The sequence below is a fragment of the Manis javanica genome, chromosome 17 (assembly GCF_040802235.1).
Source record: "Manis javanica isolate MJ-LG chromosome 17, MJ_LKY, whole genome shotgun sequence".
NCBI classification, from domain to species: domain Eukaryota; kingdom Metazoa; phylum Chordata; class Mammalia; order Pholidota; family Manidae; genus Manis; species Manis javanica.
The window spans coordinates 15231384-15259273 of record NC_133172.1 but is presented as its reverse complement, the minus strand read 5'-3'; the positions used below and the strand labels follow the sequence as shown (position 1 = coordinate 15259273).

The following is a 27890-nucleotide window of genomic DNA, read 5'->3' as shown; positions in this document are numbered from 1 at the left end:
GGAGGCTCAGGAGTTTGCCGGGAGCAGGTTTCAGATCATTGCCCCTTCAGTTGCTGTCTGATTTCTGTCACAATGGCATCTTGGTCAGAACTAAAATAGGAAGGGTCCCATTCTAACTTTGTTTAGAGGAGATTTTCAAAATAACCTTTGTTAAGATGTTTTATAAAGTGTATCAAATAAGGTTACACACATGTTTGAAAGAGTAAATCACATACATGTTCCGTAGTCAGGTGTTGCTATAATAATGCTGTTTAATAAGCCACCCTGAAACTCAGTAGCTCATGAACATGAATTTCTTTCTGGCTTACATACCTGCAGATAAGCTGGGGTCTGGCTCGCCTTGGCTTCAGGCCACCAGTCAGGTGTCCCTCATTCTTCTGGGACCTGTAGGCCCCCTGGGGCATGTTCACCTCATGGCAGTGCCAGGAGCACAGGAAGAAAGCACCAACCCCACCCTCACTTACCTTCACATTTCATGCCTTTGCGTGAAAGCTGTTGGCCAAGTCAAGTCACGTGACCATACCCAGGCCCAGTGAGGTGGAGATACACCTGCCTGCAGAAGTGGAGAGGAAGGTGTGAATTTTTCTAATGTACACACAATCTGTATGTATGTAAAATGAGAATAACTAAAGTTGAACAGTGCTAGAATTATTTGAATATCAATGGATGTTCTAACATCCACTGTATAGGAAGTAAGAATGCATGTATGTGCCCTAAGACTTTCTAAAGTTTCCTGTCTCATTAGCCAGCAACGTCTAATTAGATGTAGAGTTCCATTCTTCAAAAGCCAACTCCTAGTTCTGATCATGTATTTTCTTTCTAAAGGGAGTCTCAAGTGCCTTTCTTTCTGTCATCTAAATGATTTCTCCCTCCCCAGTATGGCTGTGACCCGATCCAAAGACGCGCCTTCTTTCGGCCCCCCGATCCCCAGTGGGACCACATTCCGCAAATCTGATGTCTTCAGAGACTTCTTGCTGGCCAAGGTGATCAATGCTGAGAACGCTGCACACAAGTCTGACAAGTTCCACACCATGGCCACCCGGACCCGCCAGGAGTACCTCAAGGACCTGGCTGAGAACTGCGTCTCCAGCACCCCCATTGACTCCACTGGAAAATTCAACCTCATCTCCCTGACCTCCAAGAAGAAGGAGAAGACAAAAGCGCGGGCAGGTGCTGAGCAGCACAGCTCAGGGGCCATCGCCTGGAGGGTGGCAGCTCAGGACTATGCCCAGGGGGTAGAAATCGACTGCATTTTGGGAATTTCCAACGAGTTTGTGGTGCTCCTGGACCTCCGCAGCAAGGAGGTGGTATTCAACTGCTACTGTGGGGATGTCATTGGGTGGACCCCAGACTCCTCGACACTCAAAATATTCTATGGGCGAGGGGACCACATCTTCGTCCAGGCTGCAGAGGGCTCTGTGGAGGACATACGGGAAATCGTCCAGAGACTGAAGGTAAGGAGGGGAGCTCAACAGTGCTGCCACAGTTCTGTGGTTTGGCAGAGGCTTTAGGAACCACCGAAATGCCTCCCTCTTACTGGCCCCAAGAGAAGCAGCATTGCCACTTACACACTAGATGTCAAGTGGGTCCTGCAAACTGGTTTCTTTCTGGGGAAGGTTTGGGGCAAGAATCCAAGGCTGTACATGCCATCACCTTGGGTAGAGAGAGGGCATATTTACTTACTCTGGATGTTGATAGAAAATAAAAGTTTAAGCTTAACATTAAAAAATGAAAGGGTATTTTCTAGAAAAGTTAAAATAGAAAAGCTTTCAGGCCATTAAAGATAGGGCAGAAGCAGGGATGTGAGCAGAAAGCATGATAAGAGAAACAAAAATTACATGGTAGGAATAATTCCATATCAGTAATCACAATAAATGTGAGTGGTTTAACTTTTCCTTTACTTAAAGATTCATAGTCTGGATAAAAATCTTAAGTGTAAACTCCTGGTGTAGGCAGCTCAGGCTCAGACTATTGGCCAAAACCAGGGGTGGCAGATGGGTTTCAAGTCAGCTGACAACCTAGTTGGTGACGACTGCTTAAAGAACTGTGCTGAGGAGTACTGAGGCCACCTCTGCGCTCCGTGAGAAGGAATGCTCTGCTGGGTGATTGGTGCTTGGTGGGTGTCACAGAACAATGTGTCATGCTTGTGAAATAAGAAGACAGCAAAACACAGGACACAGTTTCTAGATCAGAAGGCCTGGCTCCAGGTCAGCACTGCCACTTACCAGCCATATGACCTTGAACCAAGTTCTTAACTGCTATGTGACTCGGTTTCTCCATCTGAAAAGTGGGAACAAAAATGATCATACATCATGTGAACCTTTGTAAGAGTTGGATGAGTTAGTTAGTCAGGCAAGCTTGCCTTTGGTGGACTGTAACTGCAGACACGCTGTGCTGGCTCTGCTCACCCTTCTAGGCCTTTGCATTCTCTCATTACATTCAGGTTGGACTGGTAAAGCGCTGCTGTCAGGTTCCCTCCTTCCAAAAGTCATGCCCAGCTTAGGGTAATAGCAGCTAGTGCATAAATCTTCTGTGGGGTGTGAGGCCCAGGAACCAGGGCCTCCATCTGTTTTGCTCACTTGCTTATCTTACATGTGTGGATCAGGGCTGGCACACAGTTAAATGTTCAATAAATACTGATTAGTTAGTTGAGTGAGTTTATTGAACCTTGACTGTGCTAATAAGCATTTTACATACACATCTCAATCCTCCCCCATCCCACCAAGTGTAGGTACTGTTCTTATCCCCGCTTGACAGATGGGGGAGTGGAGGCTCAGAGAGGTATAGGTACTCACATAAGGTCATACAGCCAGTAGGTGGCAGCCTGGGGTCTGAATCCAGATTTTTCTGACTCCCAAAACCTGTTTGTGCCCAAGCTTGGAACTGGTAGCCCACTGCTTAGTCAGCATCTACAAACCCCTGAAATTGACATGTCCTCAAGCAAACTCCTGGTTTCCTCCCTCACTTCTCAGAGTTCTCCTGTCTCGGTAAAGGACAAGCCCTTCCTTCCATTTGGTCAGAAGCCTTGGCATCAACCTCCTCCCTTCTCTCACGCCCACACCCAGTCTGTCAGCTCTCCCTTCAGTGGGCAGACTCCAGCTACCTCCCTTCCCCAGCCTCCATCACAGCCTCTCCTAGACTCTCCTGTAGCCTCCCTGCTGATCTCCCTTGCTTCTTCCCTTGTTTCCTTGTTCTCAGTGAGGGAGCCAGAAGGATCTGGTCACATCACTGCTCTGCTCAGAACCCTCAGCTCATTCTAAGTAAAAGGCCCTGCATGGTCAGGTTCCCTGTCAACCCCTCTGACCTCATTTCCCCATGATTCAGTCTGCTTCAAGCACACCAGCCTTTCCAGCTTCCTGAGTGTGCTAGGCAGCTAACCAGCCCCAGGGCCTTTGCACTGCATGTGTTCTCTGTCTCTGAAACACTTTCCCTGATCCCCACGTTGCTCCCTCCCTCCCCTCCTGCAGGAATTTAGTCACATGTTGCCTCATCAGTGAAGCCTCATTATCTAAAATTGCAGACCCCCTTCTGCAGTTTGGCCCAGAGCATATCCACCCACTTTGCCTGCTCTAATTTTCTCTGTAGCACTTAACCACCATCCAAAATAAATTTATGTATTTGTCATTCACCACTGTGTCCTCAGCACCTAGGCCAGCATCTGGTATGCACTAGACATTCAGTGAACTTGCACTGAATACACGCATGCCACCCTGTAGTAATAAGCAAAAGCGAACATAAACAGAGGGCTGTGTCAGTACCTGGCACAACTTTGCACTTCTTCCCCACAAAAGCCATGAGGGAAATACCATTATCATCCCACTTCAGAGATGAGGAAACTGAGGCCCAGAGGAAAAGTGACTTGCCTAGGACCCAGGCTAAGTAGGCTGGGTTGTCAGACATAAGGGTGTTCTTCCCCCCAAAATCCTGACAGCAGCTCGTACATCTTGAGCAGCAACTATGCCAGGCACAGTGCCGGGTTACGTGTCTTACCCACATGACCTCTGCGCCACTCCACCACACGCCCACCCCAGGCCTACTGTTGCTGCAATGTTTCTAGAGCAGTTTCCATGGTCTGCCTCACTCTCAAGGCCCAAAGCCCACTGAGGAACCAGGCAGCCAGGAAGTGACGATGTCGCCATCTTCTGTGAAAGGACAGTTTCATCCTAAATGACTCAGGACAGTGAGCCTTTTGTCCAGGCTGAGGAGTCCACACCTTGCCCTCAGAGGTGGGATCCAGACATCCTTGGTTTGTTGAGTCAACAGGTTTCACTGTGTGCCTGGCCTAGGACGCCATGACCATGGTGGGCCCGGGCCTGCTGAGCAAAGAATTCCAAGTGCCAAGAGGTTAAAGGGGGAGTGAGTGTGGAGGATGCCAGGGGGCGCATATTGTGCGAGGAGATCTGAAGCCCCAGATTGGATATGGCCCCTAGACATATTCAAGTAGTTTGCCAAAGCTTAACATCCAGAGGATTTCATGCAAACCTAGCTTTCTGGCTTCAAAACTAGGGGATCTGGCTATACTGGGCCTGCACTGGCATAGGGCATGGCCAGCTGAAGCAAGATGATGGGTGCCCCCTTAACCATGGTTCTTCTACCAGCCTGCTCAGTTACATTACCCACCAGGCACCCCAGCTTGTGAGCTGGGCCCTGGGGGTGTGAGGAGGAGGCCTCCCTGAGGAAATTAAACTGAGACTAGATCAAATAGGTAGGAGTTACCCTGGTGAGAGAGGAAGTGAGGGGGAAAATAAATACAAGAGAGAAAGTGGTAGGGGGAACAGTTAAGAGGCTGAAGGCAAGAGTTAGAGTCAAATCAGGCAACTGACCCCACCCTGGTTTCTGCAAATTTGTTGTACCTGCCATAGAAGTGACCCGTTAGCAAAATTAGGCATATAGAGGGTCCCAGTGCCTGGGACACAAAGATCATCTCCAGGACAATTTGTTTTAAAGACAGGGGCCTGGGGCAGTGTGGCCACAGGACATGGCAGAGGTTCCTCTGAATTGACCTGTAGCTGGTCTCATAAGTGTTTGCTGTGCCATGGGGCCTTTCTGGAACCTTGTAAATAAACATCAGAAATAATTCTCTGCTTCAGGAGGGGCTTCCTTTGGTTGGTTCAAAAACAAAGGAGATAGAAGTTTCAGGACACTAAGAACAGTCAGAGAGCTCCCTTACCATCTGTCTTCTCTATCCAGAATGATCTAAAGCAGCTGTAGCACATTTTACAGACTGAGCTGCTGAAAGGGGCTGAGAAACCCAGGAGCTGAAATACAATGAGTTCATTTCCCTTGTACTTAGTGCCCAGGCTGGTCAAGGCTGTTAGGGACAGCCCAGGGACTCATGTCCCTTCCACCGGTGGCTGCCCCTTTCCCTTCGGCATTGTACTGAGCCCGATCAGAGCAGAGCCAGTCCCTGTCAGTTTCAGAATACATCCCAGTGTGTAAGGCTAAGTTCTGTCTTGTGGATCACTGGTACAGTCTTAGACGTTCCCCTCACTTCCCAAATTCCTGCTGTCCAGATCAGGAGCCACGTGGGTGTGGTGCCATTTTCAGGTAAGTCCTTTCCCATCCAAATTCTCAGGAATGTAATTTATTTGGATTTCAAGGAATATTTGTGCATATATGAGAGTGTGTGTGTGAATGCAGAGTGGTTTGTGACAAAATTTTTCTTTACTGTGCATAGTGGTCAGAAAAGTCTGAGAGCCATCTCTCTAGTAGGTAAACCGAATAGCCTCATTTCTAGCCAGGGAATGTCTCACCACAGGAAATTGGAACCACTAAATGATCTCTTTCCTTACGTAATTTGTGATCCTGATGAAACTTGCTTCATAGCTGTAGGGATCGCTTGTTAATCTTTTTATCCCAAAAAGAGGAGGGAATCCCTGAGGGCGCACACAAGGACTGGGGGTTCTGCTCGGTGGGTCTTCATATCTGTGATAATACATTATCATGGTGAAAATCTCACACACGTGAAGCAAGGGAGTAATTGGAGGCAAGGCCCTGTGTGGGCTGCTCGGCTCCAGGTTGGGGCCCAGTCTGCGAAGGAGATTGGGAAGGCTGTGTGGCCTCTGAGAATGACGCCAGGAAGCAGTATGGTGCAGGCCCTCACCCTCGGGAGACCCAGGGTTGCTAGTCTGTAGCTTCTCCCGCTTACTTAAGTTAGAGTCATGTATCAGTCAGCATGCAGTATTAGTGGCTTAAAGCAACAAATGTTTATCTCTTGCTCACACCACGTGTCCATTTTAGGTTCAGCTGGGGACTGTGCCTCACCTTATTCTAACTCTGGGCCTTAACTGCCAACACAGCCGCTATCTGAAATAATCCTAGTGACTGTGACAGAGGGGAAAGGCGTATGGGGGGGTCTTGCATGGGCAATTAAATGCCCCACCCCAGATGGCACACCAATTCCATTCACAATCCACAGCTAACTGGCCAAAGCAAGTTGCTTCATAGCTGTAGGCATGAGCCCACCCACCACGAAGGGGCCAAGAGCTATGATCCTGCTGTGTATAGGGAAGGAGGAAGGCAAGGGCGTTGGGAGAACATGGCTCTTGACCATTGCCCCTGTGAGGTTATAAGCCACATAGTTACAGATCCACATTTCTATATAAGTCAGGAGCGGGGCTGGAATTAGGTGGGTGTTCAGGCCCTTGAACCCTGGCATCATCTGGAGGGTAGATGAGGGTCAGCAGGGTCTTTGGCCTCAAGGTGGGGAGTCTGACCAGGGCCTTCCAGAAAGTTGGCCCTGAACAGCTTCTGAGGCTAGATCCTGCCTATTGCCTGCAGGTGATGACCAGCGGCGGGGAGACAGTGGACATGACCCTGCGGCGGAACGGACTCGGGCAGCTGGGCTTCCACGTGAAGTACGATGGGACTGTGGCTGAAGTTGAGGACTATGGTTTTGCCTGGCAGGCCGGCCTCCGGCAAGGCAGCCGGCTGGTGGAGATCTGCAAGGTGGCCGTGGTCACACTGAGCCACGACCAGATGATCGATCTGCTGCGCACCTCTGTCACCGTCAAGGTGGCCATCATCCCTCCTTTTGACGACGGCACGCCCCGGAGGTGAGGGCGTCCACCCCCCAGGGTGTGAGCCGGGTGGGGTTGGCAGCTGCTAGGGTGCTGGCAGGAGGCCTCCCCAGCTCTGTCACCACAGTCCCTTTCTCAGCAAGAAGAGTAATAACGGGAATGGGGGTGTCAGCATCATCAAATGCCTACCACATACCAGTTACGGCTCAGGCTCTCCATAGGCAGATTATCCCATTGAATTTCCGCAAACAGCCCCCTGAGGCAGGAACCCTCACTAGTCCCATTTTCTAGATGATGTACAAAATATTAAAAGTAATTTTCCCCAAGAGCACACCGCACGTCATTTCTTCATATATTTATTGAGCCCTACTATGTGCAAGCTCCATTTAGGGTACAACAGTGACAAAGTGCCTGCTCTCTCTTGGCACTTGTGTTCTAGAGGGAGAGACAGGCAATTATTAAATACAGGGTCAGACAGCGGTGGGGGTGAAAGAAAATCAAAGCGGGGTAACTAAAGGTGCTGCATGGGGAGCGAGCTGCTTACAGGGTGGTCAGGGAAGGCTGCTGGGCAGAGGCTGCCAGGTGGTTTTCTGGGTCAGCAGGTGCCAGACAGGGACTGGCCAGGGCAGAGTCTCTGAGGTGTGAGTGTCATGCGGTGCGGGGTGGCCAGTGTGTCTGGAGCAGAGGGAGGAGGGGTGGGAGGGGGGCTTCAGGATGAGCTTCGGTTTTATTCCAAGTACAGTGGCAGCCAGTGGAGGACTTGTTTGCTTATTTTTTAATGGAATATTCGTTTGGGAAAATATTAACAGTGTACTGAGCCCCAGATTTCAACATTTATCAACATGTGGCCCATTCTGTGTTGGTTGGTTAGACTCTCCATACCTCCCCACCTTGGACTGTTTGAAGCACTCCAGTGATAATCAGGCTCCTATTGTATTTTGTTCATGGGTCTCTTCATGCTCTTTTTAATCTGTAAATTTCCCCTTTCTCTCTCTCTCACTCTCTCTCTCTTTTTTCCTGAAGTGTATTTTACGAAGAACCCAGGTCCTTTGTCCTTTAGAGTTTCCCACTTCCTGGGTTTAGCTGTTTGCACCCCCTGGCGTCCTTTACCCTGTTCCTCTAGCACATAATTTCCCATAGACTAGAGTTTGTGGAGAAGCTTTTTCTGATTCTCGATAAATTCCTTTTGTAACAACATTTCCCAGGTATGCGTCCATCAGGAGGCCCCACATGTCTGGCTGTCCCTCTGCAGGTGATACTAAGGGCGTTTAGAGGGTTCAGGTGGGTGGCACCTGACCCATCACCATAGGTCACCCCTCAGCTTTCAGCAGCCAGTGATTGTTGCCTCGGCCCCTTATTCCATTCTGGGTTATTACCCTATGGGTCACATCATTTCAAAGCTCTGATTTCTCTCATTCCTCCTTCCTTTATTAGCTGAAACTATTCTAAAAAGATCTTTCCTTCAATAACTATGTGGTTACCCTGAAGGATGATTTATACAGGAAGGCAGAATAAATACACTTTTTAGAATAATGAGTTGGTACCCTCGCAGCCTTGAGGGGTGACCAGAGAGAAAGAATCACTGCTTTCCAAGTGCTGGAAGTGCAGCCACACAGGGTCAGTCAGGGCCTTGGCCCTCACGGAGACAGTGAGTAGATCCGGGGAGGCAAACAGTAAACAAGCCAGTAAGATGATTTCATGTAGCAAGGGTGGCGGGGGGCAACATAGCAGAGTGCTGGAAGCTGGGCTCTACGGTAAGATGGCCTGGGTTTGAATCCCAGCTCCTCGCCTCTCCCCTTACTAACCGGACAAGTGGCCTCACCACCCTTGCCTCAGTTTCTTCATTTGTAAAATAGGGACAGTAGATCCTTTCCCCAAAGGTGATTGTGAGGTTGGATATAAAACTTGTAAAGCACAGAGAAGAGTGCTTAGCCCGTTGGAAATGCTCTAGAGACACTAGCTGTGAGATACCGGCTATGAGGAAAGAAAGAGCATAGCCTGACTTTGGACAAGGTGGTCAGGGAAGGCCTGAAAGTGAGAAGGATCCAGAAGGGCCTTGCAGGGAGGGAGTAGCCATCTCCAAGGTGAGGACAAAGGCCCTCAGCTTGCTGACAGACCAGAAAGAGGGTCTGTGTGGCTGGAGCAGAGTGAGCCAAGGGGAAGGCCAGGATGGGGCAGCCCTGAGGACTGTGTACACGCAGCCTCCCAGGGCTGCTGTGACCCCACATTACAGATAAGAAAACCGGGGCCCAGAGTGGACCAGCCACCGGTGCAGAGTCAAAAGCCACTAAGTGGCAGGGTGAAACCCAGTCTAGTTTCCCATGACCATTCCTCTCTGCTGCCTCTAGAAGCTGATGGGAGCTGTGGGCTTGCCGCTGAGTTGTGGTGGTTCCGTCCCCACCTTCCTGCTTGCTCTGAACATGATGGGAGACAGTTCTGAGCAGGCCTGCAGCCAAGAGGCTGGCTGCCCCTCCGCCACCCACCACCCACCCCTGCAGCCCAAGCTCACGGCTTCAGGGCTCCAGTCAAGCCCCAGGTATAGGTGCTCTCAGCCCTCTTTGGCACCAGCCCCGCCTGCTCGGAGCTCTGCAGGTGCCAGTCAAGCTCAGGTAATCACAGAGGCGAGCTCCCTGGCAAGAACCCCTGTGCCTTGCTCTGACACACACTCACACCCACACATGTACACATGAGAAGCCAGCCTACCTGCCAGATGGCTCTCCGAAACCTGGGGCATGCAAGAGGCCACAGAGAGTCCCCGAACCTGCAGGTAGGGCCCAGCCAGAGCTGAAGTAAAGGGCTGCAGGCTCCCTTCTCCAGTCATGGAGAGACAAGGCCAGGGAGGGTGTGACCAGACAGAGGAGGCCTGTGCCCTGTTCAGGAGGAAACTGCCCTCCTGCTCCCTTGATGGGGAGGCCACTGAAACAGGGTCTCCTGCCAGCAGGGGTGGGTGGGGGCGGGGGTGGGGACTCGCATTGTTTTGTGGTCCTTCAGGTGCAGGGTGTCTGGCTGACCTCATTTCAGAGCTGATAACCCCAGCTCTGGAGTCCCTGCAGCCTCTTGCTGCAGTCCCAGCCTCCTGGCTCAAATGTTGCGATAAGCTGAGGGGAAACAGGAATGGACAGAGATGCTCTCTGCCACCAGCCAGGCTCTGCATGGCTCACGACTGGACCCCATGCCCTTTGAACACTGAGCAGAGTACAGCAGGTCATCCTGGTGCCCCCAGGCCATAAGGCTGGCATTGTCAGTGAATCCTGCACCACTGAGCCATAGCTCGGCCGAGCCAGGTAGCCGGGAGGACATCCCAGAGCCGCTGGCAAAATGTGTCACTGTGACCTTGGGCACATACTCAGGCTCAGGACAGCTCTTGTCCTGCTGTCTCTGTCTCTGCCTGAGGGGGAAGGCAATTTGGGATGCTCTGTCCCCCTCAGGTGGACTCAAGACCTGCCCAAGGGGTTGAAAACTGCTCCCTGAGAAAGCAGATTGAAACCTCACAATGAGTGAGTAGGAGAGGTAGGAAAGTCCCCATGGCTCCAAAAAACCCGGCTGTTGAGAATCAAGGACGAGGAGGCAGTGAGGAAAAGGGGTCTGCAAGCCTGAGGGCACCCTCCCTCAGATGCCTCCGAATGTAGCCGAGGGGTTGGAACAGAATATTTGGTGCAGCCTTGTTGGTGTGCAAAAGACTTGGAGCAACCTAAATATCCAGCCATAGGGGACTGGCTGAGTAAATGACCAGCTCATGCATGTGATGGAACAGTCATTGATGGTCTAAAGAAAATGAAGTGAATCTGTACTGAGAGGGACCTGGTAAGAATGCCACCGGGGATGAAGAAAGGAAGCAAGATGGTGTCCAGGGTTAAGTGTGCTGTTGTTTTTTATTTCTGTTTTACGTATATTTGCTATCTGCATAGGGTACTTCTGAACATATGTAAGCGACTGGAAGCTGTGATTATTTTTGGTGGTGACACTGGAGGCCAGAGTAGGGGACGGGATGCCCTTTTCTGTGTACATAACAGTGTGCAAGGCAACTCAAGAACTAATCAATGAAGTGGGCTTCTCAAATTTTCTCTTGTGTTGCAGTCATCCCTGGTAGCTCAGTAAAATGCAGGTTCCGGGCCCTGCCTCAGGAAAGGCTCTCAGTGGAGCTGAGATGGGGTACAGGAAGCTGCGGTCCTCTCTGAGCTCTCACATGATACAGATGCTGGTGGCTCTCAGATCGCTCAAGAAAAATTAGTTCCAGAGCCTCCAAGGGGTGTGGTTGGGCTTCCCAAAGAGAAAGGGAGGCTTTGGCTTCTGAGAATGTGGGTGTAGCAGGTGGACTGTCTGATGCGTGGGCTGGAGAAAGCAACCACATCAGCTCCTGTCTGGTAAACACTTGGCACGCACCCAACTCTCTACCAGTGCTTATAGAAAGCTCGAATCCAGCCCCATCTTCCAGGTTGGGAAACTGAGGTTTCTGAGCAGGAATCCCCTCCCTCAAGGCCACGCAGGTTGTAAGTGGCAGAGCTGGGGTCTGCACTGGCCATCTGGCCCAGGAGCCCTGGCTTTCCACCACTCTGTGCTGCCTTAAGATGATTCGATAACGTTTCCCTCATATTTGAGGTCCGCCCAGGGACTCCTGGCCAAAGGTGAGGCTGTCAGTACTTGGGGGAGAAGCCAGGGACCCAGGAAATCTACCCGCTGGCTCCCAGACCACTTCACAGTGGGCCAGTGTGCATGGTGGTTAAAATTCTGGGCTTTGGAGTCAACTTACTATGTTTAAATACATTTTCTGCCTCTTGTTGGCTGTGCAGCATTGGACAGGTTATTTAACTTCTCTGTGCCCAGTTTACCTCTCTCTAAAGTGTGATGCACTGATCAGGACTCTGGTTACCAGCAACAGAACCAACTCAAATATAATGAAGCAAAAGAGGGACTTTACTGCCTTATGTCCCCAACAAGACTAGGAAGTAGGGCAAGGCTTAAGCATGACTGTACGCAGGGAATCAGACACCCTCATCAGGAATCTTACCACTTGTTGCTATTGTTCTCAGGACGTCTTCCACTTAGTGAGGACAGAGATGACCCAGTCCTCTTCGCAGCCCCAGCTTAGGTCTCCCCAGCCCAGCACCTCCAGTGCAATAGGTCTTTTCCCCAGTACTTCCAGAAACAGTTCCAAAGTTGATACTCACTGATTGGCTCCCCTTAGGGCACATGGCAGTCTCTGCCAGTCATAGTGTGCTGGGGGAGAGGAGTTTCTGATTGGGAAGGCCTGGGTTACATGCTCAACCTGGAGCCAAGAAGAGGGGTCTGTCCCACCCTGAGCACCCACACCTGTTCTCAGGAGAAGGGGTATAGAAGCTGGGGAGGCAGGAGAAGCAGGTGTTCACTGCCTGGGTCACGATGATGCCCTCTCCGCCTGTGCCTACACCTGGCTGGTCTACAGATTCTGCCAGACGTCTGTATTGTTGTCGTGCTGTGCCTGATGCCTGGCAAGGCATTGCACCTCCGGTCCTGCCGCTGCTGAGGAGCATGGCGTGTTGGGCCCAGGTGCCAGAGCACATCCCTGGTTACCTTTTCATGACCCCTTAGCAGCCAAATCCCGAGCACACAGCCACCAAGTCCACCTCATCTTTTGGGGGATGGTAGGGGGAGGGCGGCTGAGAGTGCCCTGAGCTCCCGGAGACTCAGGAGAACCACAGAGGATTGGCTCAAGGGGGCATAGGAGCTTCTGGGCCGAGGGCTCCTCCAGACGCAGCTCCCACAGCTGCCGGGAGTGGGTTTCAGGGGCACAGCAACCTCCTGGGGCTCAGAGCCCCCTCCTGTGCTGTGCTGCAGCAGGGTAGAGAATGCCAGCCCGGCCCGCAGACCTCCCGCCTCAAGCCTGGAGCGCCGCGGCGCGTGTGCAGCCTGGGCCAGGGGGAGCCACAGGCCATTCTGCATCTATTTCAGGGTTCTGGGTTTTGTAGCTTTTTTTTTAACCACCCTGCAAAGTAGGTCACCTGCTCCTCTTCCATCTGCCTTTGAGCTTCGGAACAAGGCAAAGTACTGTCCTTTGATTTCTGAGGGCATCCATCTTTCCAGCCCCAAGTACCACTCAGGGGGTGCTGAGTGAGTCCATGGAGGATGCTGGCCAACTCAAGACCAGGGGTCAGGGAGGAGAGTGGGAAGGGAAGTGAGGGGAGAGAGGTGGAGAAGAGGTGAGGGAGAAAGCCGAGCAGTCAGGGCTCCTGTGTTGGACCCTGTCCTGGTTGAGGACTCAGAGCTGCTAAATTACAAACCAATTTGAAGGTTATCTGCCCAGCCTTTAAAATAGGCTGTGACAGTGCCAGTTTGGCCAGAAAAACCCAGCCCAGTGTCAGCAGACAGCAGGTCTCTCCCTGGCAGCAGGCGTGCATGCTGGTGGGCCCGGGGTTTCCTGAATAACCAAATTTTTCTTCCCAGGGGCTGGCCGGAGACCTATGACATGAACACCTCGGAGTCCAGGACCGAGCCAGAGAGCGTGCCCCCCGGGGCGCGGCCTCCCTACCGCAGCAATGCGCCCTGGCAGTGGAGCGGGCCCGCGTCCCATAACCCTCTGCCAGCCTCCAAGTGGGCCACTCCCGCCACCCCCGGCCACGCCCAGTCCCTGAGCCGGCCCCCGAAGCAGACCCCCCTAGTCCCCTTCCGGGAGTCCCAGCCCCTGCACAGCAAAAGGTAAGAGGGAGCTAGCCTGACTAAGGGAATTCCCCAGCCCCGTGTCTGCTGCCGTCCTTTGCCTTCCTCTCTCCTCTCCTTTTTGTCCAGTCTCTTCCTCTCCTCAGCCTCTCCTTCCCTCCTTGTCTTATGTGTCCCTCCCTCCTTCCCTTAGGCTTCATTATGAGCCTCCAGGGTGAGGGCCTGCTGCCAGGGAGGCTGGAAATCCACCCTACCACGTATGATTAAAACCATATATTTTTTAAAAGGCCAAGGGACTAATTAATTAGCACAAAATTTAGGATAGTGATTCCTTCTTGGGGGAGGCAGGGAAGTGGGAAGCAGGGAAGCCAACAGGTGGGCATGTATTGCCTCTGCCCTGGTTCTTGGGCTGGGCTTTTGCTTCGGGGAATTGGTTTTGTTAGGGTGTTATACACCTCACGGATAAATTCTTTTGAACATACTACATATTAAAAGATCAAGGAAAATATCTAGGAAATGAAGGAATCCAACTTGCAGAGGACCGTCCTGTCCCAGGACTGGGCGAGAGCTGTCTCCCATGGCCCCGGCCAGGACCCTGTCAGGCTGCTGAGGCTGGCAGGCGGCTGCTGCTGCAGACGGAGAGGGAGGCAGGGGAATCCTGGCCTCCCGCCACCCTTGGCTCTGCAGCTGCCTCTGCATCCTGATGGGACGGTGGCGGATGAAGTAGGTGGGCTGCGGCCGGCCTGAGGGAAAGGCCTGTCTGTCCCTCCTCTGTGCGGGCAGGGGCATCTCCTCCCTCACCCACCCTGCCTTCCTCACTCTCTCTGTTCCAGGCCTGTCAGCTTCCCAGAAACCCCTTACACGGCGTCACCAGCAGGGGCCGATAAAGTCCCTCCCTACCGGCAGCCTTCTGGGAGCTTCTCCACCCCCAGCTCAGCCACCTACGCAAGATACAAGCCGTCCCCAGAAAGGTCAGAATCTTTTTGCTCTTTTCTAATTTAAGGACTCTCATGCAAACTGGGGATCCTTCTTCCTCAGGAAGTGCACATACCCCTTGAGTTTGTTGGCCATTTTATGAGTTTCTGGATCCCTGAAGGTCAACAGAGGACTTCCAGGAGTACTGGCTGTGTCTGTTAAGATTGAGGGCTGCACCAGCCTGGACAGGACTCGCCGTTGGCTTTCTGCGCAGCAGAATTTGGGGGTTGCCATTTTCATGACACCTGTGTCACTTGTTTGAGCGAGACTCTCCCTTCCAGCAGAGCCATTCGTCCCACTTTGCAGCCCCCACTCCTCAAGACCAGGCTACCAGCATTACCCAGTTTTCATGGCCTTTCCAGCCTTTCGTGGCCTTGCTGGCAGCCTGAGGGATCTTCCCACTCCTCTATGGCTCCCCAGTGCCCTCAGGAAAAACCCAAGCTCTGCAGCTGCCTTCAGTCCCAGTGCCCTGTGTCCTTCCACCTCCGGGGTCCCCATCTCAGGGGCAACCCTGTCCACCATTCCCCTGAGCCATGGGCCTCATCCTGGTGTCTCCCTTCCTCCTCCCCCCACTGTGGTCCACGCACCCAGCCTCCTGAGCATCTCGGCCTCCCACCCCCTCATTTCCCCAGTGCCTCGCCCCAGCCACTTCCCTGAGCCCCCAGCCTCCATCCCACTTCCTCTAGTCCACCCTCCATTCAGCAGCCAGGGGGGCTCTTTCTGTATCTGTCCGTGTCTGTCGCCTGCTCCGAACCTTCCCATGTGCTCCAGGGCCCTCAGGACACAGCCTCAGTGCCTCACTGTGGCCACCAAGGCCCCATCAGCCTCTCCAGCCTAGCACAGTGCCACACGTCATCCTCACTGGCCACCTTCAGCTTCCTAGGTAGGCTGTCTGCATTCCAGAGCCTTCCTCATGTTGTCCCTTCTGCCTGGAAATTACTCATACTCCTCACCTGTGCCCCACCCCTGAATCCTGCTGACCTGGGTGCTGATGCACCGCCTCTGGGGAGCCATCCCTGACCTCCCACAGCACCAGGTGGGGTGCTGCCATTCTGCCTGTCAGTTCCCTGTGTATCTCCTGACATGGCCTTGAGCACTCTCCATTCTAGTAGCCCAGGTGAGAGAGAGAGAGAGAGAGAGAGAGAGTGTGTGTGTGTGTGTACACACGTACATGTAAGCTTTCCGAGGTCTAGGACCTTCCCAGTTCATCTTTGCATTGCTGTCGTACAACACGGAGTCTGGCACTTGGTGTACTCTTGGTATCTCTTTGATGGAAGGATGGAGGAGCAAGTGAATTTGCTTAAATAAGACCACCTGCTATAAGACCAGGGCTCAATCCACTAAGTCAGGGGTCTCTGTCTTTAAATTTGCCTTGGAATGATCAATAAGAAGGGCTGGTTAAAATGCATGTTATTGGGCCTGACCCCTAAGTTTCTACCCCGGTAGGTCTGGCATGGAGCATGGGATACCAGCTCTTGCATAACTAGGACGCAGTATCCAAGCAAGACATTGACGTTGGTATGCTCTGTAGAGCTTATTCAGAATCCCCGTGTTACACATGTACTCGTGTGTGTAGCACTGTGCAGTTTTATTGTGTGTAGTATTGGGTGACCTCCACCACAGTTAAGACATTGAAGTGTACCATCACCACAAAACTTCCTTCTGCTGCCCCTTTATAGCCACCCCCACCCCCTTCCCATCGCTAACCTCTGGCAACCATTAATCTGTTCTGTATCTCTAATTATTGTTACTTTATGAATGTTACATGAAGGGAATCATACAGTATGTGTCCTTCCGAGATTCTTTTTGACTCAGCATAATTCCCTTGAGGTCCATCAGGTTGTTGCATGTCTCAGTAGTCAATTCCTTATTGCTGAGCTGTATTCCTTTGTGTGGAAGTACCATAGTTTGTGTAACCATTCACCCATTGAATGATATTTGGGTAGTTTCTGGATTTGGTCTATTAAAAACATTCATGTTCTGAACATGCATGAAAATAAGTTTTCATTTTTCTGGAATAAATGCCCAAGAATACAATTGCTTGCCAAAATATGGAAACAGCCTGAGTGTCTATTAACAGATCAGTGGATAAAGGAAGTGTGATGTGTATTCACAATGGAACATTATTCAGCCATTAAAAAAAAGGAAATCCTGACATTTACAACATGGATGAACCTGGGGGGCATTAAGCTAAGTGAGACAAATCAGACCTAGACAAATACTGTATGGTTTCACTTACATGCAGAATCACAAAAAAGTTGAACTCATAGAAACAGAGAGTAGAATAGTAGTTGCCTCCGGGTAGGGGAAGTATGGAGATTTTGGTCAACAAGTACAAAGTTTCAGTTACAAGATGAATAAGCTCTGAGGATCTGATGTACAATGTGGTGACTACAGTTGATGATTCTGTGTTGTACATTTGAAATCTGATAAGAGTATATCTTAGCATCCTCGCCCAGAAAAAGGTACCTACGTAAAATGATAGATGTGTTAATTAACTTAACTGTGGTAGTCATTTCACAGGGTATACATATATCAAATCAACACATCGTACACTTAAAATAATGTTACAGTTTTGTCAGTTATACCTCAAAGTTGGAGGGGGAAGATGTTTCTAGGAGCGCTATTTGCTCAGCAGTTGAGAACAGTGTTATTTCAGCAAATGGGTGTGACTGACTATTCTGTATTGCATGTAGAGAAGTGTTCAGGGGAAAAAATGTACAGTTGCTTAATGTGGTTAAGTCCATTTTTAGTTCTAAAAGGAACTGCCAGACTATTGTCCGGAGTGGCTGTACCCTTGACATCCCCACCTGCAGTGTATGAGTGAACCAGCTTCTCCACATCCATGCCATTTGGTGTCATCACTGTTTTTCAGTGTAGCATTTCCAGTGGCTGTCGTGGCATCTCATTGTGATTTTGATTTGCACTTCTCTAGATGGCTAATGACGCTGAACATCATTACAGCAATGTACTTCTTTGCCAGCTGTATATCTCTTCAGTGAAATGTTGAAGCATGTCTTCTGCCCATTTTCTGATTGGATATGATGTTTTTCAATGTTGGAGGTTCTTTATATATTCTAGATAGAAAAACTTTGTCTGATCCGTGATTTGCAAATACCGTCTCCCAGCTGATAATTTGTCTTTCCATCTCAACAGGACCTTTTGCAGAACAAAGTTACTAATTTTGATGAGGTCCAAATTACGGTTTTCTTCCCTTTTATGGATCATGTTATTGACACAAAGTCAAAGGGCTCTTCCTAGACCTGGGTTCTGAAGATTCTTTTTTTTTCCCCCCTAGAAGTTTGTGTTATAGTTTGCATTTGAGGCCATGATCCATTTTGAGTTCATTTTTGCTCAAGGTGAGAGGTTAAAGTTAAGGTCTCCTTTTTGCCTACATATGTCCAGTCTGCTCCAGCATCATTTATGGACAAGGCTCACCCTCCTCATTCCATTGCTCTTGTTCCCTGAAACAAAAATTCACTTGGAGGGGGTCTGTTTCTGGGTTGTCTGGTCTGTCCCACTCATCTGTATGCATGATCGCAGTGAGTGCTCCCAGCAACTCCACGAGGTGGGTAGTTTAATTATCCCATTTTACAAAGCGGAAGCTGAGACTCAGTGAGGGGAATCCACTTGGTCAGGTGACTCTTCCAGGAAGTGGCAGAGTCAGGACAGGAACCCAGAGCTGCATGATTTGGAGGATGACCCCAGGGTTGTCCTGCCTCCTGAAGGACTCTGAGCTCATCCTCCAGATCAGGGTGACGTACGTGCTCCCTGCTAGAGTCCCCACCCTGCAGTGACACTTGATGGCTGCATTTTTGCATTTCAGGCGCTCTGGCATTGGCAAGTGGGAAAATACCACTTTTTCCTTGGACTCCAGCTCTTCCCAGCCTGCCCCTCTCTTCCCAGGGCACTTTGGAGCCCCATATCTCTGCATTTTTCTCTTTTCAGCAGCTGGATTTTATGTGTTGCCAACTGTTCCCAGCACACCTCTTCCCCTAAAGCCTCAGCTGGTCAGCACCAGCACCTCAGATAAAAGCCCCAGGAGAGGCAGAGGCTGTTCTTGTGGTCTTTGGCCCCAGCTCCTTGCCTTTTTCCTGCTGTTTGGTTGCCCTGTGACATCCTGGAGCCCTTGTGACCCAAGCTGGACATTCCAGCCCAGCTACAAGACCTCAGCCCTCAGGACTCCTCTCTTCCCTGCTGTCTTCTCCGGTGCGCCTGCTACATGCCAGATTCGTTAAGCATTTAGAATTGCAGAGGCCCTCGCAGAACCTGTCCCATGGCTCATCTGAGATTTACTGAGAGACAAGGAGGCAAGATGGCAGCCCCTTATCAGCCATGTGAGCCCGGGCAAGTGACTCCGCCTCTGCACCCAGCTTGCTCACATGCAGAACATCTGTCTCTGAGCCCTGTTGAGATTATTCAAGGAGGGAGACCCTCCGGAGTACTTAGAACTGGGCCGGTGCACAGTCAGTGCTCCGTATGGGTCACCGCCATTCTGCTACCCGCAGCCCTGCTCTGGCAGCTGGGGCACAGAGGCTGGCGGAGGCCGTCCCTGTCCTCAGGCATTCACCACTTCCGTGTGCAAGGTGAACAAACCACCAAACTCAGTCCAGGACATTGGGACAGAATTGCATGCCCAGCTTAGCAAGCCTGCTGGGGTTGGATAGGATCCTAGACATTTGCTTGTCAGACCACATGGCTGGCTTTTGTTTTTTCCTGTTTTGCTCTTCCACCTCCATGAAGAGTGATACATCGATTAGGAGGCGTTTAATTGTGGGTGACAGAAAACCTAACATAAGAAGGCATGAAGCTTTGAGGAGATTGATCAGCACCTAGTAAGTCCAGAGCTAGGGAGCCTCTAGGGCTGCTTAAATCTGCAAGGGAAGTCCTTAGGGGCAGCTCCACTATGACCCATGATGGCTTGTGTGGCCCCAAGCAAAACCAGTGCCCTGCAGAAAAAGAGGGAGGAGCTTCTCTCTGTTTTTAAGTATGGAGGAACTGGGTCACTTGCCACCTCTGAAAGTGTCATACTGGACCCACGTGACTCTTAAACTGTCAGGATTTACTCAAGTCATGTGGCAGAGGGATGGCCATCAGAGCAGAATCCGGGTCCACCAGCAAGGACAAAGTGATGGCTGTCGGGGTGACAGCCAACAGTGGCCACGTCACCTGCCCACCCTTTTACCCAGTCATCTTGTAGTTCCCCCTTCAGTCAGTGCAGGAGATCGACAGAGCAGGCTGGAGCCCTCCCCTCAGGAGAGGCTCTTGTCCACCTTCACATCTGGGTTGGTACTTTTCTCAGTGGCTGAGCAGAAAGCTCAGAGCCAACATCCTGGCAGCTGGGCCCTGCTTACCTTGAGGCACCCCCCACTTTGGCCTCCCCAGGGTCAGCCAGTGCCTCCAGCTTCTCCCTAGAGATGCCTGAAGCTAAGTTTAGTTCCTCACCCAAATCCCAAACCCTTTACCTTTAAAGTAATTTCATCTCCCAAGAGATGGGGAACTTGAAAATTTCTCAGATGACACTAAAGATGTGATAGAGCTTCTTTTTTTGGGTGGATTTTTGCCCAGAGCCATGCATGGAGAGATGCTGCAACGTCTCAATTGCCCATCAGCTTGACCAGGACTTGGCAGTGATAGAAACAGCCCCAAATGGGAAGTATTCAGCCCCCCAAAGAGTAGTTGGCATACGACAGTCGGTTTCCCATGGACTAATGAGAAAGGCTCATTAAGAAAGGAATTGCATGATTAGACAAACTACAGGTTGTCTTGTTTGAGGACAGTGGCTGAGAGATGGTAAAACACGTCCACCAGAGACAGTCTCTTAGCTAGGATCAGGTTTAGCTGCATAACATAGAAAACAGTGATTCAGCAGAGAGTTCTCTCCCACGGTTCAGGGACCCAGGCTTCTCCTCGCCGATTCTCTGCCATCCTTGGCCTGTTGCCTCCTGGTCTTAAGGTGGCTGCTGGAACTTTAGCCTTAAGGAGATGGTGATGTAAAGGTACCTTCCAGAGATTTTCTGGAAGTCGCTTGAAATACTCTCTCATTGGCCAGAATAGCAAGGAAGCCTGGGAAATATAGTCTGTTAACCAACCCATCACATTGCTCTGCTAAATACAGTTGAAATTCTGTTACCAAGGCAGAAGCAGAGGATAGATACTGAGGGAGCAGCTACTGGTACCTTCCACTTTGCTCTGGCTGACCCCAGCCACTGCTGAAGTTTTCTTTAGTACTCAGAATTTGATACAGACATTTTGAGAAAATGGAATAAACACATCAACACTTCAATTTCCAGCTACGGGGGAGCCACATTTTATCAGGTAGTTGGTTGGCTGCTGAGTCAGGCAGTAAGGTGAATATTGTTTATGCTTTTGTTGTGGCTCTGCTTCTCTACTGGAAGCATTAGAAGTCAAGGAGGATGGAGATAATTTGTATTTTCTTGGCAGGTGAATAGAAACGAGTTTTTAGAAGTCCCAACAGCCCTCTGAGGCATCTCTGTGCTGCCCTGGGGGCACTGAAGCTTAGAGCTGGGCCTTTGCAGAAGCAGCTGTGGCTTTGGGCTGCCAGGGTGACCTTGGAAAAGCCAGTTAACTCATCTTTTAGATGATGGGGGTCCCAGTTTATCACCCTCCCAAGTTGCAGGTACAGATGCAAGGAGCCAAATGGGGAATCACAATGCCAGCTCTGTTGATGGAGGCTTGTAACTTCCCCAGAGAATGGGGGTGCTTCTGGCTGCAGGTGACTGAAACTTAGCTGGCTCAGACATCGTAGGGATGTGTTATCTCACAGAAAAGGAAGCTCAGAAGCAGGGCAGGCTCCACCGAGGGCTAATCTAGCATTTCGGCAACATAACCAAGGGCCCGGTTCCTCCTCAATTCCTCCGTCAGCATTGGCCTGCGTCACGCTGGTAGTAAGAGGGCAGCAGTGGCTTGTGGTGTTGTGTCTGGATAAAGAAGAGAGGCCATCTCACAGGAGCAAGGAGACATTTCCCGGAAGCCCCCAACACACTTTCCCCATTTTAGTAACAAACACGTGAAAATCTCAGTGATTAAATCAATGAAAGTTTATGTCATACCCATACTATGGCTCCATCGCTGGTTGCAGGGGACCTCTCAGGACCCAGTTGCCCAAGCAGCTGCCAACCCCAATTCACTTCCCTCCCAACTCATTGACGAGAACCAGGCACACAGCCCCAGACAACCAAACGCAAGAGGCCAGGAAGTGCGGCCTGCCATGTGCCTGCCAGACGGAGAGCCAGAAGTACTTTGTGGGACTCTAAATAACTCACATCCTCTCACATCATATTAGCCAAGATTGGGTCCCCAAACAAACCCCAGGCAGCGAGAAGAGTTTCTGCCATGACTGGTTCTGATCTGAGGTGGGATGGACTTTGGAGGCACCACGGAATTCACTCCAGGCCATAGAGATGCAGCTGGGATGCGAGGCCCCAGGGAGAACCTTCTGCTAGTTCCTGCCTTAGATCTCAGCCTGGCCGGGGGTTGCGCATAGCCAGCCTCCAGGAGAATCCATACCAAGGAGATACTTCGTTATTTCATCTGCTCCTGTGAATTAAAACATGTCATCCCATTTTTCATATGGGAAAACTCATCTCAATCCTATGAGCACTTGCCCATCAAAGGTCATGCCCCTAAGAAGGTCTGGAACTGGGTTTGAGCCCGGACCTGCCTCCTCGTGAAGCCTGAGCCCACAGCCCCTCTCCTTCGGTGCCCTCCTCCAACACAGACATATGCAAAGTTCTGGCCTACTGGCCAGTGTGTGTGTATCTGCTTCAGGCTAAGCACGGGCCCACAGCACATGATCCAGTCCTATGAGGAAGATCCTAACAGCCTTAACAACACAGGGAAGGTGAGGCTCAGGGCTAGGAAGTGACTGTACCTGGCTGGACAAGAGACAGAGGTGAGGTTTGGGCCACAACCTGCTCAGCTCTAGGCCTCCTGTACCTACAGATGATCCCTTATCCTGTTCTTCTCCCCAGAGAGAAAGGGAGCCCCCAGACAGGTCAGGGGGTGGGGAGCTGCTGATAACAGCTCACCCCACTTCTCAGCCAACAGCAGGACCCCTAAGGAACTGATGGGAGGGCCTCAGCCCAAGTGGCCTCTGTCCCTCCTTCCTAGAGGACCCCACCTTGCCCTGCACTCCCTGCTGCTACCAACTTCCTGGCCTGATTCCCAGGCGAGACTCATTCCTGACCCTCCGTTAATAGCATGTTTACAGGCTTACTCATCTAGCCTCCCCTGCACGCTGAGCCTCCGTGTATTTAAAACTCCACAGTGAGCCAGTCTCAGGCTCGGGTGGTTCTCAGCACACCAGCCCTTCACCCCATGCTTACCTCCTCGTTTGCCTGCAGGTATGCGGCCGCCCCCCACCCACTGCTGTCTTTTGATCCCCACTTCGGCCACGATGGGACGTCCAGCGGCGACTCCTCCTCAGGCGGCCTAACCAGCCAGGAGAGCACCATGGAGCGCCAAAAGCCAGGTAGGGCCACTTCAGGCCAGCTGGGCCTGCCCGCCTCACCCAGGAGTCCCTCCTACAACTTGGCAGGTGATGCCCTCCACCTCCTGTCATTGACGGGGAAAACACAAGAAAGCTGTAGGAGCCACATGGAGGCTTAGAGATGTCATGCAGGAGAGCAGCAGGGACCAGGGAGCCCAATCCTCCTCCATCCAGACAGGGCATCCGCAGGTGGTGTCAGCTGACATTCAGATTGGGGGTTATTCATGCAATTGAGTACCACCCAGAAATTGCGTTGCTCCATACAGTCACATGGCTCTCTCGCAAGTGTAATACTGAACAACAGAAGCCAGACCTGCACGCAAACCCATCCAGCGGATGTCTACATTACATATACATGAAATTCTAAACCAGGCAAAACTAAGTTTGGCTTTGAGAAGCAGGATGGGGCAGCCTCTGGGGATACTGACTGGAGGGTAGCAGGGGCTTTTGGAGGCTGGCCACATTCTTACTTGTGCCCTGATGATATGTTATCACGCTGGACACTCATGACTTGGGCTTTTTCTTAGCATGTATCCACGACAGCCAACAAACAGCCCCGGAGGGTTTATGTCATGAAAAGCCTCAGAGCCTAGTCAGTTCTATTCCCCTACAAGCACCACTCTCAGTCCTTTTCAGTTATTTTCCCTGGTGTCACACATCTGGACGCTGGCTCCTCTTACTGTGTTCTAGTGTGGATGGACATTTGGGTTCCCGGTTTAGGGCTGCTTAGAATAGTGCTGCCTCTTGGAATATTCTTGTACCTGTCTTTTGATGAACACGCTCACATTTCTGCAGGGCATATACCTAAGAGTGCAAGTGCCAAGTCACATGTTTAGCTTTACAAGAGATGCCAGACCTTTTCCCAAAGTGACAAACCACTTCACACTCCCACCAGTGACATATGAGAGTTCCAGTCGCTCCATGTCCTCACCAACCTTTTCATTTTAGCCATTCTAGTGGGCATGTAGCAGGAGGGTTGTGGTTTTAAATTTGCATTTTTCTGAAACCTGGTGACACTGAGCATCTGCTTATCTGTTTATTCTCCATATATAATGGTTAATTATGACCATGTACACTTAGCTGAATATTTTAAATATAATTTCACATAACAAATGTGTACCCTTTGAAGTCTGAGAACTACCAGACAAATGGATGCATTCAGAAGAAAGAAAAGAAATGAAGTGTCAGGCAGCATTGAGACTGGAAGGGGAAGAAATGGAGATGTCCTCTTAGAAGGATGTTCAAGAATCTCCTGGCAGCTCTAGGGGGATGACCATGTCGGCATGTCACCATCTCCTCTGGGCACTGTGGGGTAGAGGAGAGGTTGCCTGCCTCAGGATTAGCAGCCTGGAGGATTCTTTAGCACCCTGGCCCCATAAGTTCCCCATTGGTTCCCTTAAGCCAGGGACAATGGTTGAACTTCAAGCAAGCAGATCGCCCTCCCAAACCTGCCGTCCCTTCTGCTGCTTCTGGGGCCTGCATCATGGTTAGCTCCACTCCTGAGCTCACCGTATCCTGCTGTCATTGCCTGCAGTTCTGTGATCTGTACTCCAACACAGATACACATTTTTTTTCCCCACCCAGTTGAGAAGAGAGAAGTGTTGCTTAGTGATTGCATTTTGCCAAAGTGTGAAACGGGGAGGACATTTTTCTAGCATTCACCATGGGTGTCAGATGAGGTGTCGCAGAAACTCAGCATTGTCCTTCCCTCACCTCTCCTGTCCCCGGAGCTTGGTTCCCCTCTCACATCCTTGGGACCTTATTATAAGGTGACTAGCACCCCTGCCCTGCCCTGCCCCGCCACCACACAGACACACACACATGCACACAAATCAGGGCAATCTGTTTTTAGAAATAGCTGTGAAGTCTAGAACATATTCAACTCCCAGAAAAAAGATAGCTCAGGGTGAGAGGAATGAGACCCCAGCACAGACTTGGGAAGCCCCCAGCTCTGACAGATGAGGATAGCCCATCACAGCACACAGCTTTGGGCTGCTTGTTGTGTGCCTGGAGCTGTGCTGGGTAATGTGCTCCTCCTATTTAGTCATCTCAGATTGAGCACCCTTCCCTGCCTGTTTTAGACATGAGAAAGATGAGGCACAGAAAGCTTGTCTCTTGCCCAGGGTTCCTGCTGGTAAGTGGCATGATTGAGATTTAAACCATGGCCTGTTGGGCCTGCCACAGACATCACACACAGTCCCTCACCCAGAATGTGAGCAACTTGCAAGCCTCAGAGCCCCTGGGTTGGAAAGGTGGACCCTGAATCACCAGCTGTCCTGAGCCCAGCCTGGCCAGGGTTTCAGCGTGTCTCTCACAGCCACACCCATGTCTGTCACCTACACAGCATGCCAAGGGTGAAGCAGAAAAACAGGAAGGTCACTGGGGACCAGTCCAGAGGACCACTGGAGGGCCCAGGCTCAGGGCCTGCTAGGGGCAGAGCAGGGGACACTGGGACCACCCAGAGGGAAAGGAACCTCGCCTCTCATGCCTCTGTTCATTGGACATGTCACTGATGATGAATACCAGACTGGACACCAAGGACACAGTGTGGGCTAAACGGGCACATTAGAGGTACACAGTGATAAATTATCATCATTAATGCTGAGTAGCGAGTGGAAACTAACAGCACCGAGAGATTGACGGGGTTTGGGAGAGGCTCTGAGCAAATCCCATCTCAGGCAAAGGTCTGGGAGAATGAAGGAGTCAGCTGGGAGCAGAACAGTCCAGGGAGGGGGAGAGCTAGTTGGAGACACCAAGATGGCAGTGAGTCTGGTGCTGCAGGAACAATGAGGGGCCGTGTGGCTGGAGAAGTAGTAGGAGACGAGGTGGTGGGACCGGAGCCACAGGCTTGGTTCTGAGCAGCAGAGGAATGGGATCGGATGCAGGTGTTCACAGGGTTCCTCTGGCTGCAGATTTTTGCTGGGTGGGGGACGGTGGAGGGGGAGAAATGAGTGGGTTCTGGATATGTTTATTTGAAGGTAGAGTTGACAGAATTTCCTGATGCTTCTGTGTGGGTGTGAGACAGGGGCCGAGGATGATAGCAGCCTCTTGGCTCCAGCAGCTGAGAGGAGGCAGCCACACAGACTGAGCAGGGAAGATAGTTAGACATGCAGGTTCCAGGTGTTACTGGTGGTGGTGAAGGCTGGGCCTATCTCTGCAGAGATGTGGCCTCCCTGCGGGGTCTGGCGACCTCCCAGGGGGCTGTGGGATGCTCCACAGAGGAAACCATCTCCAGAGTAAAAAAGGTGGACGAGGTGGGCAGCCTCCCCACTTTCTCGTATCCTTGGTTCCCAAGTGAAAGCCACGTGGGCAGTGACACCCTCGGCTGGCCAGCCGGGCTGCTGTCTGCCGTGGCCCTGAGTGTCCTTCCCCAGCTGCCCAGAGCAGACACCTTCCCCAGCAGGATCGTGGGCCTGGCCGGTGCTCCAGGGCTGTTCTGGAGGCAGCAGTGTGGTTGTGAGCTCAGGCTCAGACAGGCCCACAGGAAGTTCTGGGTCAGCCGTGGGACCTTGGAGGTGACCTCCCCTCTCCCGCCTTGGGCCCCTCCTCAGCAGTGGGCATCCTGAGTGCCTTTCCTTCCTGGATGGCGTGCGGGTCCAGTGAGACCACACCTGCCCAGCCTCAGCACAGGCCCCAGCCCGTCATTAAGGCAGTGACGATGCCTGTTTCTCAGCCTGTCCCCCTGTTGGCAGTGGTGGTGGTGTCCAGGAAGCACAGAGAGGGCATGGGGCAAGAGCACAGGTCGAAGCCTGTGTGACCCTGGACCACTTACTTACCGTCCCTGAGTCTTGATGTCCTCCTTCATCTTTGGAAGCGGTACTAATAGCCATATCACAGGACAACTGGGAAGATAGAGCAAGGTCAGGTGTGCAGAGAACTTAGAGTAGTACCGGCCACAGACTACGTGCATGATCACCTCCATCATTGTAATTATTTTAAATAACAGCATTGACCAAAAGTGTGGGGTCTGGGGTTAGACGGCCTAGGTTCGGGTCTTTGTTAGTGCATTTATAAGTCTGGTAGCTATGAACTAGCCCTCTTCCTATTTTTTTTTTTAAGGTCAGTTCAGGCACATTGACTAGCCTTGAGGGTTTAGACTAATTTACACCCATACCAGCCATCTTGATTTTAAACCTATTTCACCTGTGAACAGCAATTCCACTTACAGAATTGTCCCAGACGCAGTCCCACACTTGCTCAAAGCTGCATGTAGAGGGGAAGGCCATCAAAACGTAAAGAAAAAATTTTAATTGCCTAAATGTTGATCATAGGAAACTGGTTAAGTAATTGGTGCCTGTTCACATGATGACATACTGTGTAGCCATGAAAAATAAGTTGACTTCATGGTCGGTTATGTGAAGAGAAAGCAAAAACCAAGCACAAAGTGCATGATAAAGTGAAAAATGAAGCTGCATGACAATGTTTATTATGATTCCATTTTTGTTTAACAAAAAATGTTATGCACATTTAACCAACAAAGGACTGCTACCTTGCATATATAAAGAATCTTATTCACCAATAAGAAAAAGACAATCAGTCACATAGAAATATGGATAAAGGATATGAACAAGTAGTTTGCAAATAGATAATCTGCACGGCCAGATGATGATGTGTTCAGCCTCCTTTGGGATGACAGTGAAGGATTGTTGTACAGCTTCCATGCATTAACCCATGCATAAAGCACTAGAACTGTGCCTGCACATATTAAGTGCTCAGTAAATATTCCCTTACTAATTGTTGTTAAACCCAAG

The 27890-nt window shown here is 51.0% G+C and overlaps 1 protein-coding gene across 5 annotated transcripts in view; it reads left to right on the top strand.

Moving 5' to 3' along the window:
• Positions 1 to 27890, top strand: part of SIPA1L3 (signal induced proliferation associated 1 like 3) — a 228079-nt gene that overhangs the window by 157591 nt on the left and 42598 nt on the right. For all 5 annotated transcript variants that reach the window (XR_012126722.1, XM_017650818.3, XM_073226115.1 and 2 more), the window contains 5 exons: positions 878 to 1454; positions 6781 to 7055; positions 13440 to 13691; positions 14486 to 14623; positions 22994 to 23121. Coding sequence is in view for 4 of the 5 variants with exons in the window: in XM_017650818.3 (XP_017506307.3) it covers positions 878 to 1454; positions 6781 to 7055; positions 13440 to 13691; positions 14486 to 14623; positions 22994 to 23121 (1370 nt within the window). In the remaining variant the exon portion in view is untranslated. The remainder of the gene's footprint in view (positions 1 to 877; positions 1455 to 6780; positions 7056 to 13439; positions 13692 to 14485; positions 14624 to 22993; positions 23122 to 27890) is intronic.